Source organism: Ambystoma mexicanum, chromosome 2p (genome assembly GCF_040938575.1).
Source record: "Ambystoma mexicanum isolate Mex_15411 chromosome 2p, UKY_AmexF1_1, whole genome shotgun sequence".
Lineage (NCBI taxonomy): Eukaryota > Metazoa > Chordata > Amphibia > Caudata > Ambystomatidae > Ambystoma > Ambystoma mexicanum.
In genome coordinates this window covers 1,408,183,768-1,408,202,043 of record NC_090923.1, presented here as the reverse complement: position 1 = coordinate 1,408,202,043, position 18,276 = coordinate 1,408,183,768, and the positions used below count along the sequence as shown (strand labels likewise).

Sequence of the window (18,276 nt, the reverse complement as noted above, 5' to 3'; positions counted from 1 at the left end):
TGCGCCCAGGTAGGTGCACCCATACATGTGAGGTACCGCTTTCATCGGGACACCTGTGGGAATGCGGGAAGGTAGGACATTTGTTGTGTTCGCTTGATTTTCCTAACGCTTTCATACATTTGTTGCTGCACTTTGTCACACAACCCACCCTTTAATTTCCCAAATGTGACCTACATTTAGTCGCCGCTTTAGGCACTATACGCTTTTGTAACCTGCACAAATCAAATACCCTTCAAAAGGTCTGCCTGTGCGCCTTCAAAAAATGTATGTTTGCCATTCCTCACCACATTTGTTTTCCTTATTTACACATGCTAATTACACAATTATGTCTGTTTAGGCCGCAAGCATAAATATCCTGTGTACCATGGCTCTGTTTTTGGCTTGTGGTATTGCTGGTTTTGTGAAACACTACAAACTATGGCCATTTTTCCCCAAACTATGGACATTTTCCCTACATGGTTGTTGCCTGACCTGCGCAAATCGCCCCTTCCTAAACTTGGAATTTTGTCTACTTTTCAGAAATGTATGCCTTTCTCTCTTCCCATTCAGCTTCCCTACCCTCCTCTTCCATTCCGTCCACGCATGTCCTATTGGGAAAAAAGGGCAAAATCGCCTCTCACAAAACGGATGGTAACCATATAAAAATATGTTTTTTTGGTTTCCACTCAACTTGCTCTTGAAAGCCTGGAAAATGGCAAATGCAGCACAGCAAACCATTTGTTCCTAGCTCTTACAAGGAAAAAAACCACAGGCTTCTTTATACATCATTTTATTGGCATTTTCTGATAAAACCCAAAATGTTCTCCCTTTTTGGTTATTTTCTCTCACCCCATACAGCAACCTAGGATTCCTTGGTGGCGTTATGACCGCCTACATGTGGGAAGAAAAGGGGTCAAATTTGGCCAAGATATCTCATGTAACAAAAAAAGTTACAAGGGATTGAATGCCGACATACCGAAATCACCAAAAAAGGCCTTGGCAGTTAAGGGGTTAAAAAAAGGAATGACCACTCTACTCGATCGAAAGCCTTTTCGGCATCAATAGATATTAGTGCTGCTGGCATCTGTTTCTTTCCCACTTCCTCAAGAACATGGCATACTCTTCTAATGTTGCCACGTGTTTGCCTTTGTTTTATAAATCCAGTTTGATCTGGTTGAATGAGATAAGGCATATGGTCCACTAAACGGTTGGCCAGAACTTTGCTAAATATTTTTGCGCCTACATTTATCAAGGCAATTAGGCGGAATGACCCACAATTAGTTAAGTCTTTACCAGGTTTCGGGAAGAGGATTATTTTCGCTTCATCCATAGAAGGGGAATTTTGCCCTGCATTTACGAAAGAGTTGTATAACAAAGTCATTGTGGGTGCCAGAATACTACTAAATGTCTTGTAAAACCGGGCTGGAAAACCATCTGGGCCTGGTGATTTATTCAAGGGATGATCCCGAATAACGCAAAGTACCTCCTCTTGAGTGATAGGTGCTTCCAGCTTTTGGCTGTTAGTTACTGACAATTGAGGGAGAGTAATTGACACTAAATATTCTTTTTGCGATTGTACATCTGGGACTTCCGATTGATATAGAGTAGAATAGTAAAGGTGGAATTGTTGGAGAATGCTAGATGTTTCGGACGTGAGCTCACCTGAGGGCTGTTTAATCTGCTGAATTATTCTTGAGGCCGCTTTCTGTCGCATCTTTCTAGCTAGAAGCCGGTCTGTTTTTATTGGCTTTTATCTAGTATTTTTGTTTTGAGAAAAGGGATGGCTCTCTCTCCTTTCTTAGCTGTAAGCAAATTTTATTTACCTACCGCGGCCCTTTACTCCTTTTGCACCTGTGGGCCAAAATTCATATCCATTTTCTTTAAGATGTGCACCACTTCTTGCTCCAATTTTAATTCCAAAGCTATACTTCTCTTACATCGGTTAACCTCTGCTGCTATGAAACATCCTCTTAATTTTGCCTTAAAGGGGTCCCATATAATATTCATTGAGGTTTCCCCCTCCTGGTTTGGCTAAAAAAAAATATTTTATTTGGAATACAGTCATCACCCCTAATCACCTGCTCTTGTAATAATTCTAATGGGAATCTCCAAGACCATAGTTTATTTACAGTGTTAGAAGTTTTAGGATCTACCATTATTGGGGCATGATCTGAAAGGGCGATTGTGTGAGTCGTAATCCCTGAGATTAAACCTAACAGTGTGTCCAATCCCCGAGATGTCCGAACATAGTCTATTCGGGAGAATGATCTATGTACGTGAGAGTAGAATGTACATCCCTTTTCTTCCCCCTTAATACTGAGCCATACATCTACAAGCATATATTTGCAAATTTCTTCTTCGGGGCTATCGAAGGGAAAGGAGTGACATATCTAGTCAGCTTGCTGCGATCTCGATCTGGGTCCCAGGCTATTTTTAAAGTCCCCCATTATTAACAGTTCCCCCTCCATGAAGGCTTCTAATTGCTCTGCTACGTTTTTCAGAAAGTCATGATGGCCAGTGTTCGGAGCATATAATTAAGCTACTGTTATCTTCACAGTGATACCTTTAGTATTGCAAATAGAAATCTTCCTTCCTTGTGGAATTTTGTGCGTACAACTTGGATCTCTGAGCCTTGCTTTACGGCTATTAGCACACCGGCCACTTTGCGATCTGCTGTCGCCTGTAAGATTATCGGATATTGCTGCAGGCAAAGTTTACCACTGTCCACCTTGCTATTCTGGGTTTCTTGGAGCGCCACCAAATCAGGTTGGTGACGCCTCAAGAAAGATTCCACTTTCCTACGCTTTTGTGGGGTATTAAGACCTCTCACGTTCCAAGATAAGCATTTGTGATGTGTTCCTTTTTTTGTTGCCTTGAACATATTACAATCCAGCATTACTGTCATGACCACCACAAAGAACATCAGCAAAATGGGAGCAACCCTCACCCTTAGCTCATTAGCCCCCCCCACCCTTAATTCTTTTACAACCATAGTAACAATGTTAACATAGCCCCCTCCCTACCCCCTACCCTTTCCTAGAACTGTCACCTGATGCGAGGCAAAAACCTGGGGGTCCTGATGGACAAAATTCTCACTCTAGAGCCACAAGTAAACACTCTATTCAAGAAATGTGTATTTCTCCTGCGAGCGGCAAAAAGGATCCTACCGTTCCTGTCATTCGCCAACACAACACTTACCATCATCGCTTTGGTCATGTCCAGAGTAGATTATGCCAATAGCCTATACTTGGGTATGCCTGAACGACTTCTAAAAAAAACTACTACGCAAACAAAATGCAGCAGCCAGACTCCTTCTCAAACTACCCCGAAGAGAACACATCACACCTGCGCTAAAAATACTACAATGGCTACCAATAAAACAATGAATAAAATTCAAATCAATGTGCATCATGCACACAGCAATACACAACCAAGGCGCAGAATTCCTGAGAGATAAATTACGCCTACACCAGCCGACAAGAAGGCACAGATCAAGCAATGACATCCGCCTGGAACCGAAACCCTACAACATAAGAAAACTCAGAGGATTCTTTCTCTCACCAGGCACTGAAAACTTGGAATGACCTACCAAAGAATATACGGAACACAAGAACCCACCCGGCATTCAGGAAACTGCTCAAATCATGGCTCTTTACTGCGTAACTAGAAGACCATCCACAAGAACGCCCACACCGCTAAAACAACGATGAATACAGATACCGACCCCAGCTCCACCTAAACAACTGATCACGACAGGATCCAAGGAATTCACTCCACAACATACCATAAGACATAATGAGAGATAACCACAAGAGGAAGACACTAAGGCCTGAACACAGACAGACTAAGACGGAAGCACTTAGACGACTCATCCATAGCATCGCGGCCTATACCACACCCGAAGTTCCAGCAGACAAATTCATATAGTTAGTAGGGAAACAGGACACCACAACTCCTGCTCCAACACCTAAGGAGGATAATAGACACTCCAATCTCACCATACAGAGTTCATTAGAATACAACACTATACATAGGCAGAATTGTGACTATTGTATACATACACTATACATATACAGGCGCATACGTTTGGACAGACTTGTGAACATTGGCTGGCGCCGAGTCTGGATGGAACTGTGGAGGTCAGCGGGTGCCTCACTTATATGGTATTGGAATATGTTGGATTGCGGGTGTGGGCTAGTGACACTTGGTCAGAGTTGTGAAGGCTGGCAAGCTACACACTTGGAACTGTGATTATTGGCATGTGCCGCATTTGGATGGGGTTGAGAGTGCTGGCCTGCATCACACCTCGATTGGATGGTGGGTGTTGGCAAAGTGCTGCACTTGGTTGGAACTTTGAGGGTTGGTGGGCGACACACTTTGAGCAGTGAATATTGACATGTACAACATTGGATGGAGTTGTGAATGTCGTCAGGTGCCACACTGGGATACAGTTGTGGATGCTGGCCTGCGTTGCATGTGGACGGACTTGTGAATATTATCAAGTGCATTAAATTCATTGTGATGCCTGGCCCTCTCTCTGACTCGGCAGGAGGACTCTCGGGTCTGGATGTAGCCTCTGTATCTGCCCGTTTGTGCTTGGGCCAGCCTACTGTGGAGCCCGAACCCCTCTCCTATTGTGCACGACTCCCGTATCTGAGAGTTGCCTCTGTCTATGTATGGTGAGACATGGTTTATTGTGAGGCCGGACCTCTTCACGACTTTGCGGGGCACTCCGACTTAGGTGTGGCATACGCACCTGTCCGCTATATGCTGCCGCTATATTCTCCTGCATTCAGGTTCGCCGTATGTGCAGTCGATTTTCCCTGTGCTCCTTTTGCAGAGTTGAGTGTCCTCTTCGATATGTAACAGTGCCATACCTGCGTCCCTTGAAGCAATTCTTTGTTGTCTGCCATCAAAGTTAAATGTTAACCCAAAGGGAAGGGTCCATCTATATCTATTCCCTTCAGTCAAGTACTGGATTGCGCATTCATTGGATTCAACTCTTTCTGATAAAGTGGTAAGCTCTTTGGTAAAGTCTGCGAATGCCCCTCTAATTTCTAAGGTAAAGGTTGAGAATGGTATTGAAATGAAGAGGTAATTTGTCTTGAAGTTCTTGGAAGCTTTTCAAAAAGTCATTTTTAGATGCTGCCATGTCTTGTGTGCCCCGTTGCGTTTTCTACTGCACTTGATTTTTTGATGCAACTTTGTTCCCAATCAGGTTTTATTTGTTTCTCAAAGTACATCTAGAAATGTAGGCTGTTTTTGCGCAGAATCAGATTGTCCAGACTGATTGAGTTTCTTCCTTGTACCCGACATAAGATTTTTGTTATGCAAGATGGATGTATCTGTTTCTGTGATGTAGTGGGAAGAAGCCTTTTGAGCGTTGTGTTTAAGTGAACCTTTATACGGGTGCTTGAGATCAAGGTGTCTGCAATGTCTGCAGAGACCCATGTCAACAGTTCCAGCAATCTGCCCTCCCTCTATACTCCAGCATCCCAGTCTTCTCCTTTTTGTCTTTTTGTAGGTTGAGAAACATCCAAGGTAGCGGAATCCGCCATAGTTGAGCAGGTAAACTGGAGGCTCAGGAGCACAGCTCTCGAGCTGCCATCTCTGAAGACAGCAGTTCTAAATAGACATTCTGATCGGTTTCTCCCTATGTACACACTGCACAGGCTCCTGGTTTGGCGGCTTCGTCTTATTAAGGGAACAGGTTTGCCAGCTACTCTGGTGCTTTAGTTGGGAAGCTTGGACCTGGATGTAGAAGTCCAATTTTCATAGGATGTTGGACTGGCGTCAAAGCTAGTTCAGAGCGTTGTCTGAACACAGATGGTACTGCTAGCTACCCTAGGGTGCAGGGGCTGTTGTCCCCACTTCATTGTGCACACACTGTCTGGAGATTCATAATGGGAGATGGATGCCTGTTCACAACACAATTTCATATGTGTAGATCCCCTGGACTGACGGTCACTTTTGATAAAAGATATATACATCCAACTATTAGGAGACAAAAGGTATCTCCTGCTAGGAACACATTCTAGATAATGGTGAATTAATAGCTCTGCAATCCTAGATATCATGCGTGGACTATTCTGCAAATAATATGTTCTTTTATCACTGGTTTAGATCCACATTACGTTAGGTGGACAGACTTCCTACAACATCCTGATACTAATAAAATGCTCCAGATAGTGGTCACTTTGGATACAACAACGCAGGTTCTAACAAGGTTCTGTGCGCAACTGCAAACCCATATGGGATGCTGAAACTGCTGCTCAAGTAAAGTGGATGACAGCGTTACAGACAACCTTAGATGATAAACAAGGCAAACTATCTGTTTGCTTACACGGAATATGACAGTGGGTCTAAATTATGTATGAATCACTTAAAAATATCTGCATCAAGAACATTACACACCAGTGAAACTACACAGAATCGACCCAGCTAAATCAGACCAATGCCCCAGATGCAACAAAAGAGGGAAAGATATCACACATTTCTCCTGGCTCAGTCAATCAGTTAAGAAATACTGGGCAGATATAGTCAAGACCATAATCAAAATTGTGAACAAGCCCATATAACCCTCCCCGCTGGATTGAGCTCACCTAATTCTGATTAATTGTATGTTGAGTAGCTCACATAATATGCAATCTGAGAAATACCAGAGATCACCTAGTTGATGCTGTTTGGTCTCTGGCCGACACAGATGTGGAGGAAGAGCCTGCAGTAGCCAGTACCATAAGAGGGGTGGGGGGCAGGGGATTGGTTATTTCTTATCTTAAAGATGTGTCGAAAGAAGGATGTTCTTCATGTAGGACATGGGGGAAGGGTATCTTTCAAAATGATGTGTTAACTGAATCTTGTATTTGTAATGCCTGTCAGAAAAACACACAAAATGGAAAAAAAGAAACAAAATAGAAATCCACACCAGTATCTGTACATCAGAGCAGTCACTCTACTTTCCCATACCCATGCACGATATGACTAACTGCACAAGAATAGAGTCAGTTTACGAGATAAAAGAAAACACAAATGATAGCTATTCTCTAGGGCATTCCTTGAGTGTACACAGAGGAATAACACTGCAGTCAGAGGCACAGAACCTAAGGTACGTGAAACCAAAGGGCTTGCTCTCTTCTCAAAGGTCTTGATTTATGCAATATCCGTTTAATGCAAAAGAAAGTGCTGCTGTGTGAGACCTATCTAAGGCCTAACCATGTAAGCTCAAGTACATACTGCAGATCACCTGCTTTTGGGAAAATTATAATTAGTCATTACGTTGTAGGAATACTGCTGCAACCGCCCCGTCACATTGGTCTCATCACCCTGTCCAAACAGGCTGGTGCCGAAAAACAAAGAGGCTGGGCGGAAGAATGTTAAGTAACAAGTTTGCCGATTTAAACTATGCCGATATGAATGTAACCAATCAGCAAAATCTCCCAATTTCCCTAAAAAGATGGTGCACTGCTAGTCAAGGGAGGCAAGAGATTGGTAACACAAAGAAACTGTCATGCAGTCACACTTCAGAAAATGGGCATCCACAGATGTCTCAACTTACCGAGCGAAATCATAGAATGGTAGTTCTCCTTCATAACTTCCTTGTACAGATCCTTCTGCCAATCGGCCATGGCACTCCATTCTTCCTCAGAGAAATACACTGCCACATCATCAAAGGCCATTGGCACCTAAAATAAGAATAGAGCTCGCTCATTACAGGCCCAAATTATATAGAAGAAGAGAACAGCAGTACATCATATTTCAATACATGAATTCAAAACTATTTTTGCAAGGTTTTGGACATTCCCATGCAGCTAATTAGGGTACTGAATCAATTTCCCAGAAGTTAATTTTCCCGCTCCAGCAAATTTCTACCCGAACTGTAATATCTGGCAGTGTCTTCCCCAAAAAGATTTTGACTCACCAAACAGGCAACAAATTCCATGAAAAGTAAAGCCATAGAAGAGGGTAAAGCAGAGCCTGCTCCGATTAGCTTACCATCCTATACAATACAAATGGGGGATTTACAGGGTTAGGGAAGTGGTTATAACAAAGTCATACTATTATTTTCTTACATAAAAGCATAATTTGTAAAAAGCAATTTTATACTTTAGTGCAATAGCTGAAAAGTAGCACCTTCCAAAATAGAATGACCACACTACTTGGTTAAGTTTAGTTTGATCTAATATTTTCTTCACTGTAAAACCCAAAAATGAATGAAGAAAAGAAAAATGGAATGGCCGTAAACCGTAAACTGTAATTACATGAAACTGCCTTATACATTTTTGTATAGCCATGTATGTCCCAGAAATAAACAGCAGAGACAAACACAAAAACAGATCTTAAAACAAGATCTTGAAAAATCAAAAAGTAAAAGCAACAATAATAATGCTACAAATAAAAACATGCATCAACATAATATTCATAATGATTCAAAAAACGATAATCCATACGGATAATTACAGCCACTCAATCCAAAGAGGATATGGAAGTGACTGGATTTGTCAAATTGCTTATTTTGTCGTAGCACAGCAATGTACTCTTAAGGATAATAGATGCCATGAAATCATACTTCTAATGGATTGTGTAATCCCCTGTACTCCTTATCTTTTGATAATATCTTTCTAGCTTCAGCTGCTTCGGAAATACATTTCTCGACATAGGGCGCTGTGTGCAGTCTGGTCGAGTCGATGTCCCTCGAGGGCCTCGGTCCGACTGTCGACATCATCATTAGTATAAGTAGCATAAGTAAGGGTCTCATAGGATAGCTCAGGGGCAACGCTCTCGCCTTGGAAGCAAGGCGATGCACTGCAACAGAGGTTTGATCCCCAGGGCAGCGCTTAGAAACCTCTGGGTAGTAAGCGCGTTATAAATAACAAATTAGAATAAGTCGCACACGCAGCATTCGTTGGCTTCAGTTCCGTCTTTCCGAGCTTTTGCTTTGAAGAATTAAGCTGCGCTTCGGTTCTTCACTGAACTATGTCACAGTGCCAAGATTGTGGGTCGAAAATGTCCATCGCCGATCCTTGCTGCGTTTGCCTGTGGTGTCTCGGGACTGAATATCATACGTCCAAGCGTAGCTCCTGTCAGGCGATGACCGACAAGGCTCTAAGGGAGCGTAAAGGTAAACGGACGGTGGGTAGGCTCCCTTCAAAGTATCCTTTGAAGACTTCGAAAAAAAGAAAGTCAGAAGACTCGAGAGATTCTCCTCGACGGAAAAAGATCTCGATCAAGGAGTCGATTGCATTCTTCATCTTCTTCCAAGAAGACAAAGAAACAACATTACAGGTCACTTTCGACTTCTAGTGATTGCTCCACTGAGGTAATCAAATGTCAAACCAAATCAGACTCCCCAGCCAAATGGGATACATTTTGTAAAGCAATTATAAAAATCTGCTAGAAGGCGGCTCGACCCCCTCGAAAGAAAAGGAGAAAGTCCATGTCCCTGTCGCTCTGCATAAAGATAACAAAGGGAAGTCGAAGGCAAAAACCCAGGAACCTTCGAGTCCGAAACACAAATCAGATTTACATCGAGAACTATCTAAATCTCGAGCCGACGAGAAGTCAAGAGTCTAGTCCTTCAAAGGTTTCTTCGAAGAGGAAGAAGCAAACTCCAACAGCAACAATATCAATCTTGTCGATGCCATTGGTGTCAGAGCAGACAACACCAGTGGCGAAGTTGACTCAGACATAGTCGATGTCTACGAAACCCTTCACTTCGAAGTCGTTGTCGACGATTACTTCGAATTTGTCGAAGCCCTCAATAACACAGATTAAGATTTTCCAACCTTTACCAAGAAAGGATTTCCTTAAATCTTTAACTTCAATTTATGAAGACCATGAGCCTTCAGGTGATAATATACCACCTTTTGGCTTATAATTTGGTATCCGAAATGTGCCAGATTAATTAATTTCTGAAGAGTCTAGAATGAAAACGTGCTAACAGCCAGTGGAGTAGATACTTCTCAAGAATTAGATTTTGGGAAGCCATACCCTACGGACCATGCTGATGCCTCATATAGACAATTTATGAACAAGGTGGTAGACATTTTGGGTTGGAGTAGGCCTGCACCACCTTTGAGCAGGATGATTTCACTGATATATTAGATCAGGGTCCCCAGAAATATCCAATATTACCATTTATGAGAAACCTGGGTATTCTCCCAGTAAGACCTTGAGATTACCTTATTCAGATGGCCAGGACACGACCATCGCTGTTGGAGCCATTTCCTGGGGAAGGGTCACCTGGGTAGGGGACCCCGGGGTTATGCTCGCGGGAATGCCCTAGGTGAGATGCGGTATTTGTTACTGAGGAGGGAGAAGAGGAGGGTGACATTTCAGACCATTATGGGCTGTGCCACATCTGCCCCCCCTTCCTCCCATTAAATCTCTCCTACACAAATCCAAAAACCCCTACATACGTAATCAATTCTCTAGGTCCCAAACCTGGTTGCAACCAAAATGCATAACTGCCAGAATCCATGTTTCAGTGGTCTCCATTCGAATACTCCCCATCCTCCTTCTCACCCCTTGTTATTATTTTCAGAAATCCCAATCTACTATGACCGAGTACTACCGTTCCCACAATCTCCTACGCTCTGTTCTTCATCCCGGTCATTTTTGTCCATTTCGCAAACCTTCCCTACCCCGTCCCGTAGGATACTCCAACCCCTCCTTTTTCCAATAGAAGACAATCATTTCCGACACGAACACCTTTACACAACCAAGACAGCGGACTAATGTAAAACCAGTCTACTTGACATGTTCCAACCCCAGCGTTCGGCAAAGTCAGGCAATTAACCTGAATCTCACACACCTGACGGACCTTCCTCTTCCCCACAGGGATAAGAGGTGGAGCAAGAGAGTACAGTACGAGCAAGGCGAGCACAACGGCACAGCTAACAAGGTGCGGCAGTTGAAGCGAAGGGGAAAGGCGGCAGGAATCCAGAGGGTGGAGAGGAGAGAAGTGACACTGCCATTTTCATCCCAGACCTGCAGAACCATAGTGGAGGACAGCCTAAGACCACGATAAATTGCCGAATTCCAGAGACTCTGTTCGATCACCATCTGAGCGAAACTACAGGTACCAGAAGGCCGTAGGAGGGTTGCCTTAAGAAGTCAAAGTGGACATACAGGAGGTCCAGTAAAATCCCCATACAATCGTAAGACTTTGATCTACAAACTAAGTGAAAGCAAGGGAAGTGAATCCTGCATTGAAAAAAAGCAAGGGACATGAATCCCATAACCCTTGAAAGTAAAGTGAAGGTGAACGCAAGAGGGGTCCGAGTCTGACCGAGGCAGATCCAGGGGTGAAGATATCATTCAAAGTTCATTAAGAAAAGAACTGTTAAATAATTGTGGTAAACAATTGAGAAGGGTCAGTGCCCAGAAGAGGGGGGCCCAGGAGTGAAGCCATTACCCTGCATAAACTGTGGCTGAGAGATGAGAAGGGAGGATAGCTCAGGGGCAACATGCTTGCCTTGGAAGCAAGACGACATCGAGCAACGCAGGTTCGACCCCGGGTCCACGCTTGGAAACCTCTGTGTATTAAGCGCGTTGTAAATCACCTATATCAGATCATATCAAGGGTCAACACCCAGAAGAGGAGGATCCAAGGGTGAACCCATCACCCAGCAAACATTGAAAACTGAACTTCATTTATTTGTCAAAGAAACTTTATTTGTAAGCAATTGCGAAAGGGTCCAGAAGAGGGGGACCAAGGGGTGAACCATTATCACCTTAAAGAACTTTCATTTGGTTAAAGGAACTTTTGTTTTTGTTATTGAACACATCAGGCCCCAAAGGCAAGAGACTTTCAAAGGAAATGAGACTTGGCCATTGACGGTCCTGAGAACTGTCATTGGAACTTTTGCCTTGTGCTGGAGAAGCCCGAGACTGTACTGTGCTCCAAACTCCTATTTTACCCTGTGGCCAAAACGTGGGGAAGGGAGACCCAGGCTACCGCATCCTGATATATTATCTCTGAGGCCTTAGCCCACAACACTGTGGTGGGAGGCAGACTCTCTCAGCATCTGCAAGAATGGCAGGGCATTACTTCAGATGCTTGGGCACTGGAAATGGTAGCCCAGGGTTACTGCCTTCCTTTTCTAAAAAGGCCTCAGGACCATCCACCGGGGAATAGCTCTTTCAAAACTCCAGGTGCCCACCTTGTGCAGGACATTTTGACCCTGCTAGAGAAAGCTACAACAGAGCCGGTACCTGTAGCAGAGAGGAACAAGGGTTGGTACTCCCCGTGCTTTCTAATCCCCAAAAAAGACAGAGGATTGAGACACCTCTTGGACTTAAGAAACTTGAACAAGTTCCTCAGGAAGGACAAGTTCAAGATGGCTACCCTTTCTCAGATCCTACAGGCCCTCCAACTCCGAGACTGGATGGTGTCATTGGACCGTCATGATGCTTACTTTCATGTGCCTAATCATCACTAGCAGTGAATGTACCCGAGGTTCGCGGAGGGCAGCACTCATTATCAATTTGGAGTTCTGCCATTTGTGCTGGCCTCAGCCCCGAGGGTTTTCATCAAGTTGATGGCGTTGGTAGCAGTGGGTCTCGGGAGAAGGGGGATTCACATCTACCCCTACCTGGCCAATTGGCTGATCAGGGCCCGTTCACCCGAACAAGTCTTAAAAGATCTCGGTATCACCTGCCACTCCTTCCACAGACTGGACTTCTCCCTCAATTTCAAGAAGTCCTACATGATACCATCACAAAGGGCCTCATAAGTTTGCTGGTCCGGTAACAACGGTATCAGTAAGCTACCGGAACCATTGTTACCGGACCAGCAAACCACGAGTTCTGCTCGCGGGTACCTTCCCACCCAGCAGGTCTGACCTGGCGGGCGTACCTGTAACGCTCACCTGATTCTCGCAGAGGCGCCGGTCTTGACTGGGCGACTACCGTATCTTCAAAGGTGATGTGCAGCACCCGGTTGGCTCTTTGGGCTGGACCTCTGTGCCCTGTATTCCTGACGTGCAGAGTAAGATGTCTGCAGATAGAAAATACGGGGTTAATGAACTGGGGTTATTGGGGTGTCCCTATCTCTTTCCTCTTCTCCTCTCCTGTAGACCCCCACAGGTTAACGCTCTCACCTTAGGTAAGTGAATGCCGAGCTCTCCATCTGCCTCGGGGCAGGGTGCTGTAACCAGTTTCTTCACTGGATAGGTAGCGCAGGCCTCTTGACTTCAGAGGACTGCTGTCCGTCGTTTACTGCACGAACGGTAAGTTTCGAGTAACTCAAATGTCTTTAAAGTCTGTAATAATGATGTCTCTTGTTTTGCAGGGTTCCGGCGATGGCGGATGACGGGCTGAAGTGAGTTGAAGATGGAGCACGTGTGATGAATAGAAGCGCCTGGAAGCACGTAAGTAAGCGCTTGTTGCCAGCTTCACGAAGCGCTCTAACTGTCTTTTTATTTTGCAGGTACAAGTTCGGAGCGGCTGCAGGGTGCCGGGATACCCACTGGGTTAGATGTGGAAAGGAGTAATGGCACGTGAGTATTAAAGTTCCCCAATGTCTTTAAACGCACCTTGTTTTGTCTTTCAGATGCGAGATGCAGCGCCGACGGCCTCCGGAGCATGCGAAGAGTTGGTAAGCTTTTGTCTTTCAGATGCCGGAATGCAGTGTGAAGACCTCCGGAGCGCACAAAGAGTAGGTAAGCCTTTGCCTTTCAGATGCCGGAATGCTAACCTGTTCTTTCTTGTCTTTATAGGTGTTGCTGAAGACTGGATTCAGGATGGTAAGTCTTTTTCCTTAGGCCCAGGACCGGATGCAGAAGACACGATGAGCATTCTGCTGCAGAGGGTGCAGAATAACGCAAAGCAAGATTCATCCACCGGGTGTGGTTTAAATAGCCTCCTGTAGTGCTTAGGTGTCTCCTTCCACAGCCACGCCTAAGTAAGAAAAGAGTTCCTGGTAAAAAAAGAGTTCCTGCCTTCCAGAAGAGTTCCAGTGTTCTGAATCTAGGGAGTGGCTCCAGCCCCACCCAACAGGAAAAGTAGTTCCAAACAGAAGAGGATCAGAGGCTCAACTGGCAGGCAAGTAAGCAGCATGGTCTGCTGCAGGTAAGTCCACCCAAGCATTATGAGCCCGGCGCTTCCAGCGCTGGGACTGGGCATATTTATGAGCCTGGTGCCACTGGCGCCAGGACTGGGTCCAAAAGGTCCCAATTGGGACTGGTTGGCACTCGGAACCTGGGTTATGGATCTGCTTCCAAGGGAGTTGGGAAAACCCTGACCTTTTGGAAGCAGAGATCATGACAGTACCGGCAACCGCGATCAGAGCATGTCGGATGCACCAGCACCATTCACGAATGGTGCCGGTGCATCCGACCTCCCCATTGAGGCCTATGGGGCTCAAATGGGAATGGGGAGCAGGTTTTTCCAGCACCTGCGAATGGCCAATTATCGGGTCCGGCAAGGCTGTAATGATCTGGTAATTGCCCATTCGCGGGTGCCGAAAATGAGGCCCAAAGACTCCAATTCATCAGAGCAGTCCTGGATGCAACCTCTGGGAAAGCCTTGCCACCTGAGGTGAGGGCTCAATACATTCTGCAGATGGTCACCACATTCCAGAGTGCCTAGGGTCTCCCGCCTTCGGTTTTTTTGAGGTTGCTCAGCCTCATGGCATCCTTCATTCATCTGGTGCCAGAGGGTCGCCTGAGAATGAGATCCCTCAAATGGGCTCTCAGGACGCAGTCGTCCCAATTCTCAGGCAGGACCTCAGACCTAATTCAGATTTCAAGCAGAGTCGCACAGGATCTTCTGTGGTGGGCCTGCAAAGACAACATTCTGAAGGGAGACCCTTTTGGCAACCATGGACGGAGATAACCGTAATCACGGACGCCTCACTCACGGGGTTGGGGGCTCATGCCAACAATATGACAATCAGCGGTCGTTGGTCTCCATCGGAGTCCAACTACACAACCACCTTTTGGAGCTGAGGGCAATCAGACCAATGCTGAAGGCCTTTCTGCAATCTGTACAGGGAAAGAATGTCCTGATAATGATGGACAACACGGTGGCCATTTAGTACCTCAACAAGAGAGATGGTGTAGGGTCACTATCACTGCGCAGGGAAGCAATGCAGCTCTGGTTCTGGGCAATTCAAGGAGTCTCCCTATTGGCAGTTCACCTAGCTGGGGAGGAGAACATGGCAGCGGATGCTCTGAGCAGGCAGAGCACAGTCTCCACGAGTGGGAACTAGCTCAGGAAGTCCTTCAAGAGATCTTCACTCTTTGGGGAACCCCTCCAGTGGATCGGTTTGCGACCGGTGTCAACCGGAAGTGTGAGCTGTACTGCTCTAGGGAATTTCCCCCAAGAGGAGCTCTAGGGGACGCGTTCGTAATGGACTGGGAATGTCCACTCCTTTACGCGTTCCCTCGGTCCCCGTCATTCCTCACGTGATCAGGAGGTTGAGAAAGTTTGGGAAATCCATGATCCGAATTGGTCTGGATTGGGCCAGGAGGACGTGGTACCCGGACCTTCTGGAAATGTCCTTCTGCCCTCCAATACATGTTCCACAAAGATAGGACCTTCTCTTGCGAGAGGAGGGTCGGGTTCTCTATCCAGACGTCAAGACACTCAACCTTCATGCATGGTTTCTGAGAGTTTGAGATAAGGATTGGGACCTTCCGGATGACGTAATGGAAATCTTGCTTTTGGCCAGGGGGCCAGCAACAAAATCTTTGTACCGCTTGTTGGAACAAGTTTAGCAATTGGTGCTCCCTTTCTATGAGATACACATATGGTGTTATCCGTTTTGTTGCATTTAGCAAATCTGGGACTCCAGATTGGAACAATTAAGGGTTATCTGGCAGCACTTTCAATTTTCAAGCGATTTTCAGAAGAGACATCATATTCTAAGATCACTCAGATCATTCAATTTCTGAAAGGACTTACTAATGTATTTTCACCAATTCCATTTCAAGTCCTCATATGGGATCTCAATTTGGTGTTAACATTTCAAACATGCATTCCATTTGAACCAATGCATTCGTGTCCATTAAGACTATTAACTTTAAAGACTGTCTTACTAGAGGCAATAAGTCAGCTCGCAGGGTACGCCAGTTACAGGCCCTTTCTTGTAAACCCCTTATAATACTTTCCTTAACGACAAAGTTGTTCTCAGGGTTAAACCTCCTTTTCTACCAAAAGTAGCAGACTTCCATTTGTCACCAAAAATAATTTTGCCAACGTTCTACTGCCTCCTCATCCTGGTAAGGAGGCAGAGAGGTTACATAGACTGGACCCAAAAAGAGCTCACTTTTTATATATCAAGGATGTCCAAAATTCATCAGAATGACCAATTATAATTGGCTATACAGGTCGTAAATTAGGTTTGGCTGTGACAAAATAGACTATCCAGGTGGATTATTCTGGTTATTGGGGAATGTTGCAGATTAGCGGGTAAGGACCTGCTGTAAGGTTTAAGGGGACATTCCACAAGGGGCTTGGCAACTTCTTCTGCTCTTAAGAGGTGTGCCAGTTACAGATTATGTGCAGCTGCTACTTGGTCGTCTGTTCACACCTTTGTGAAACATTACTGCCTGGATTGATCTTCCAGTCAAGAAGTGCATTTTGGGAAGGCTGTCCTTCATTGTGTCCATGGTAACATTTAAGAACAAAGATTCTTACTCCCACCACCAAAATTATTACTGCTTTGGGAGTCTTTCAAAAGAGGAACAAGTTACTTTCTTACCTGGTAACGTTCTTTCGATGGGATGGTCCGACGACATATTCCATATCTATGACAGGTAATGTCCACAACTGTGCTGCTTCGGAAAATCTTTGGCGTCTGCGTCGATGACGTCGATGCGCCGTCCCTGAGGACCTCCTCCGACGGCCTACGTCACCCGATGTGATAAGTAGGACGCACGACGCCCATAGCCTCAGTTATAGTTTTTTCCCCGAACGTGTGCCACCAGTTTTCTGCCAGTCAGACACACAAGGCCTTGCGGAACGTAAGCTGCAATCGCAAAAGAAATTCTGCAGCGGGGAAGGGAGGGAGGGAGCGATATGGAATACGTCGTCGGACCATCCCATCGAAAGAACGTTACCAGGTAAGAAAGTAACTTGTTCTTCGAGGGGATTGGGTCCTCCGAAGTATTCCATATCTATGACAGACTCCCAAAGCAGTACCAAGCAAGGAGGTGGGAAAGAATTTAGAATACAAATTTAGCATGCCCAATCAAATTGCGGAATAGAGAACTGCCTTGCCAAAGGCCAGATCTTGCCCCCTGATGGAATCGAGGGAATAGTGACGTACAAAAGTATGTACTGAAGCCCAGGTGGCTGCATCACAGATGTGACGAATAGGAACTCCCCTCTGCAGAGCAGTAGACGCAGCCACTCCTCTGCTAAAATGGGCCCGCAAGCCAGCCGGAGGGTCCTTACCCGGGACATGCGCGAGATATAAAAGCTCAACGCTCTCCTAGGATCAAGCCTATGGAGCCTCTCCTGTTCCTTACCAGGATGTGGAGGAGGATAGAACGCCGGAAGAACAACCTTCTGGCTCAAATGAAATTCCGAAACCACCTTCGGATGAAAAGAAGGACGAACTCTAAGGACAACCCTGTCCTTGTGAAATACAGTGAAGGGTGGCTTAACTGAAAGTGCCTGTAACTCACTCACTCTGCGAGCGAAAGTAACCGCAACTAAAAACACAGTTTTCAGAGTTGACAGCCTCAAAGGGCAAGAATGTAAAGGCTCAAACGGAGCACCTAGAAGAAACTTAAGAACAAGGTTCAAATCCCAACCTGGCACCAAAAAAGGTGACGGAGGGAACACATTAGTGAGCCCTTTCAAAAACTGCGAAATTAAAGGAATCTTAAAATAGGAACACTCTTCAGACGAACGCTTAAATATGGACAGCGCCGCCAGGTAACCTTTAATGGTCCCCACTTGCAAGCCCCTGTGGACCAAAGAAAGCAAAAAAGACAAAACCATGGGAATATCGCATTCAAACGGATCCACATTCTGAACTCTGCACCAGTCGCAGAACTTTCTCCAACGGCAACGGTACAGAGACTTAGTTGCCGGCTGCCTGGCCGAGAGCAACACCTCCGTCACGTCTTCAGGGAGGTCCCAATCCTTATACCTCAACCTTTCAGAAGCCAAGCGTGAAGATTGAGGGATCTGACCTCTGGATGGAGAACCTGACCCCCCTCCCGTGAGAGCAGATCGTTTCGGTAGGGAAGACGACGTGGAGGGCAGATGGACAAGTCTAAAAGGTCCGGGTACCACGTCCTCCGGGCCCACGCCGGAGCAATGAGGATCATCCGAGAACCAAAC

General features: G+C 45.5%; 1 protein-coding gene across 1 annotated transcript in view; it reads right to left on the bottom strand.

Annotated features, from left to right (window-relative positions):
* The window catches only part of LOC138567558 (uncharacterized), a 1,087,151-nt gene that overhangs the window by 862,365 nt on the left and 206,510 nt on the right, over positions 1–18,276 (bottom strand). Inside the window, exon 2 of the mRNA XM_069645895.1 lies at positions 7,535–7,661. Coding sequence (XP_069501996.1) covers positions 7,535–7,661 — 127 coding nt within the window. The remainder of the gene's footprint in view (positions 1–7,534; positions 7,662–18,276) is intronic.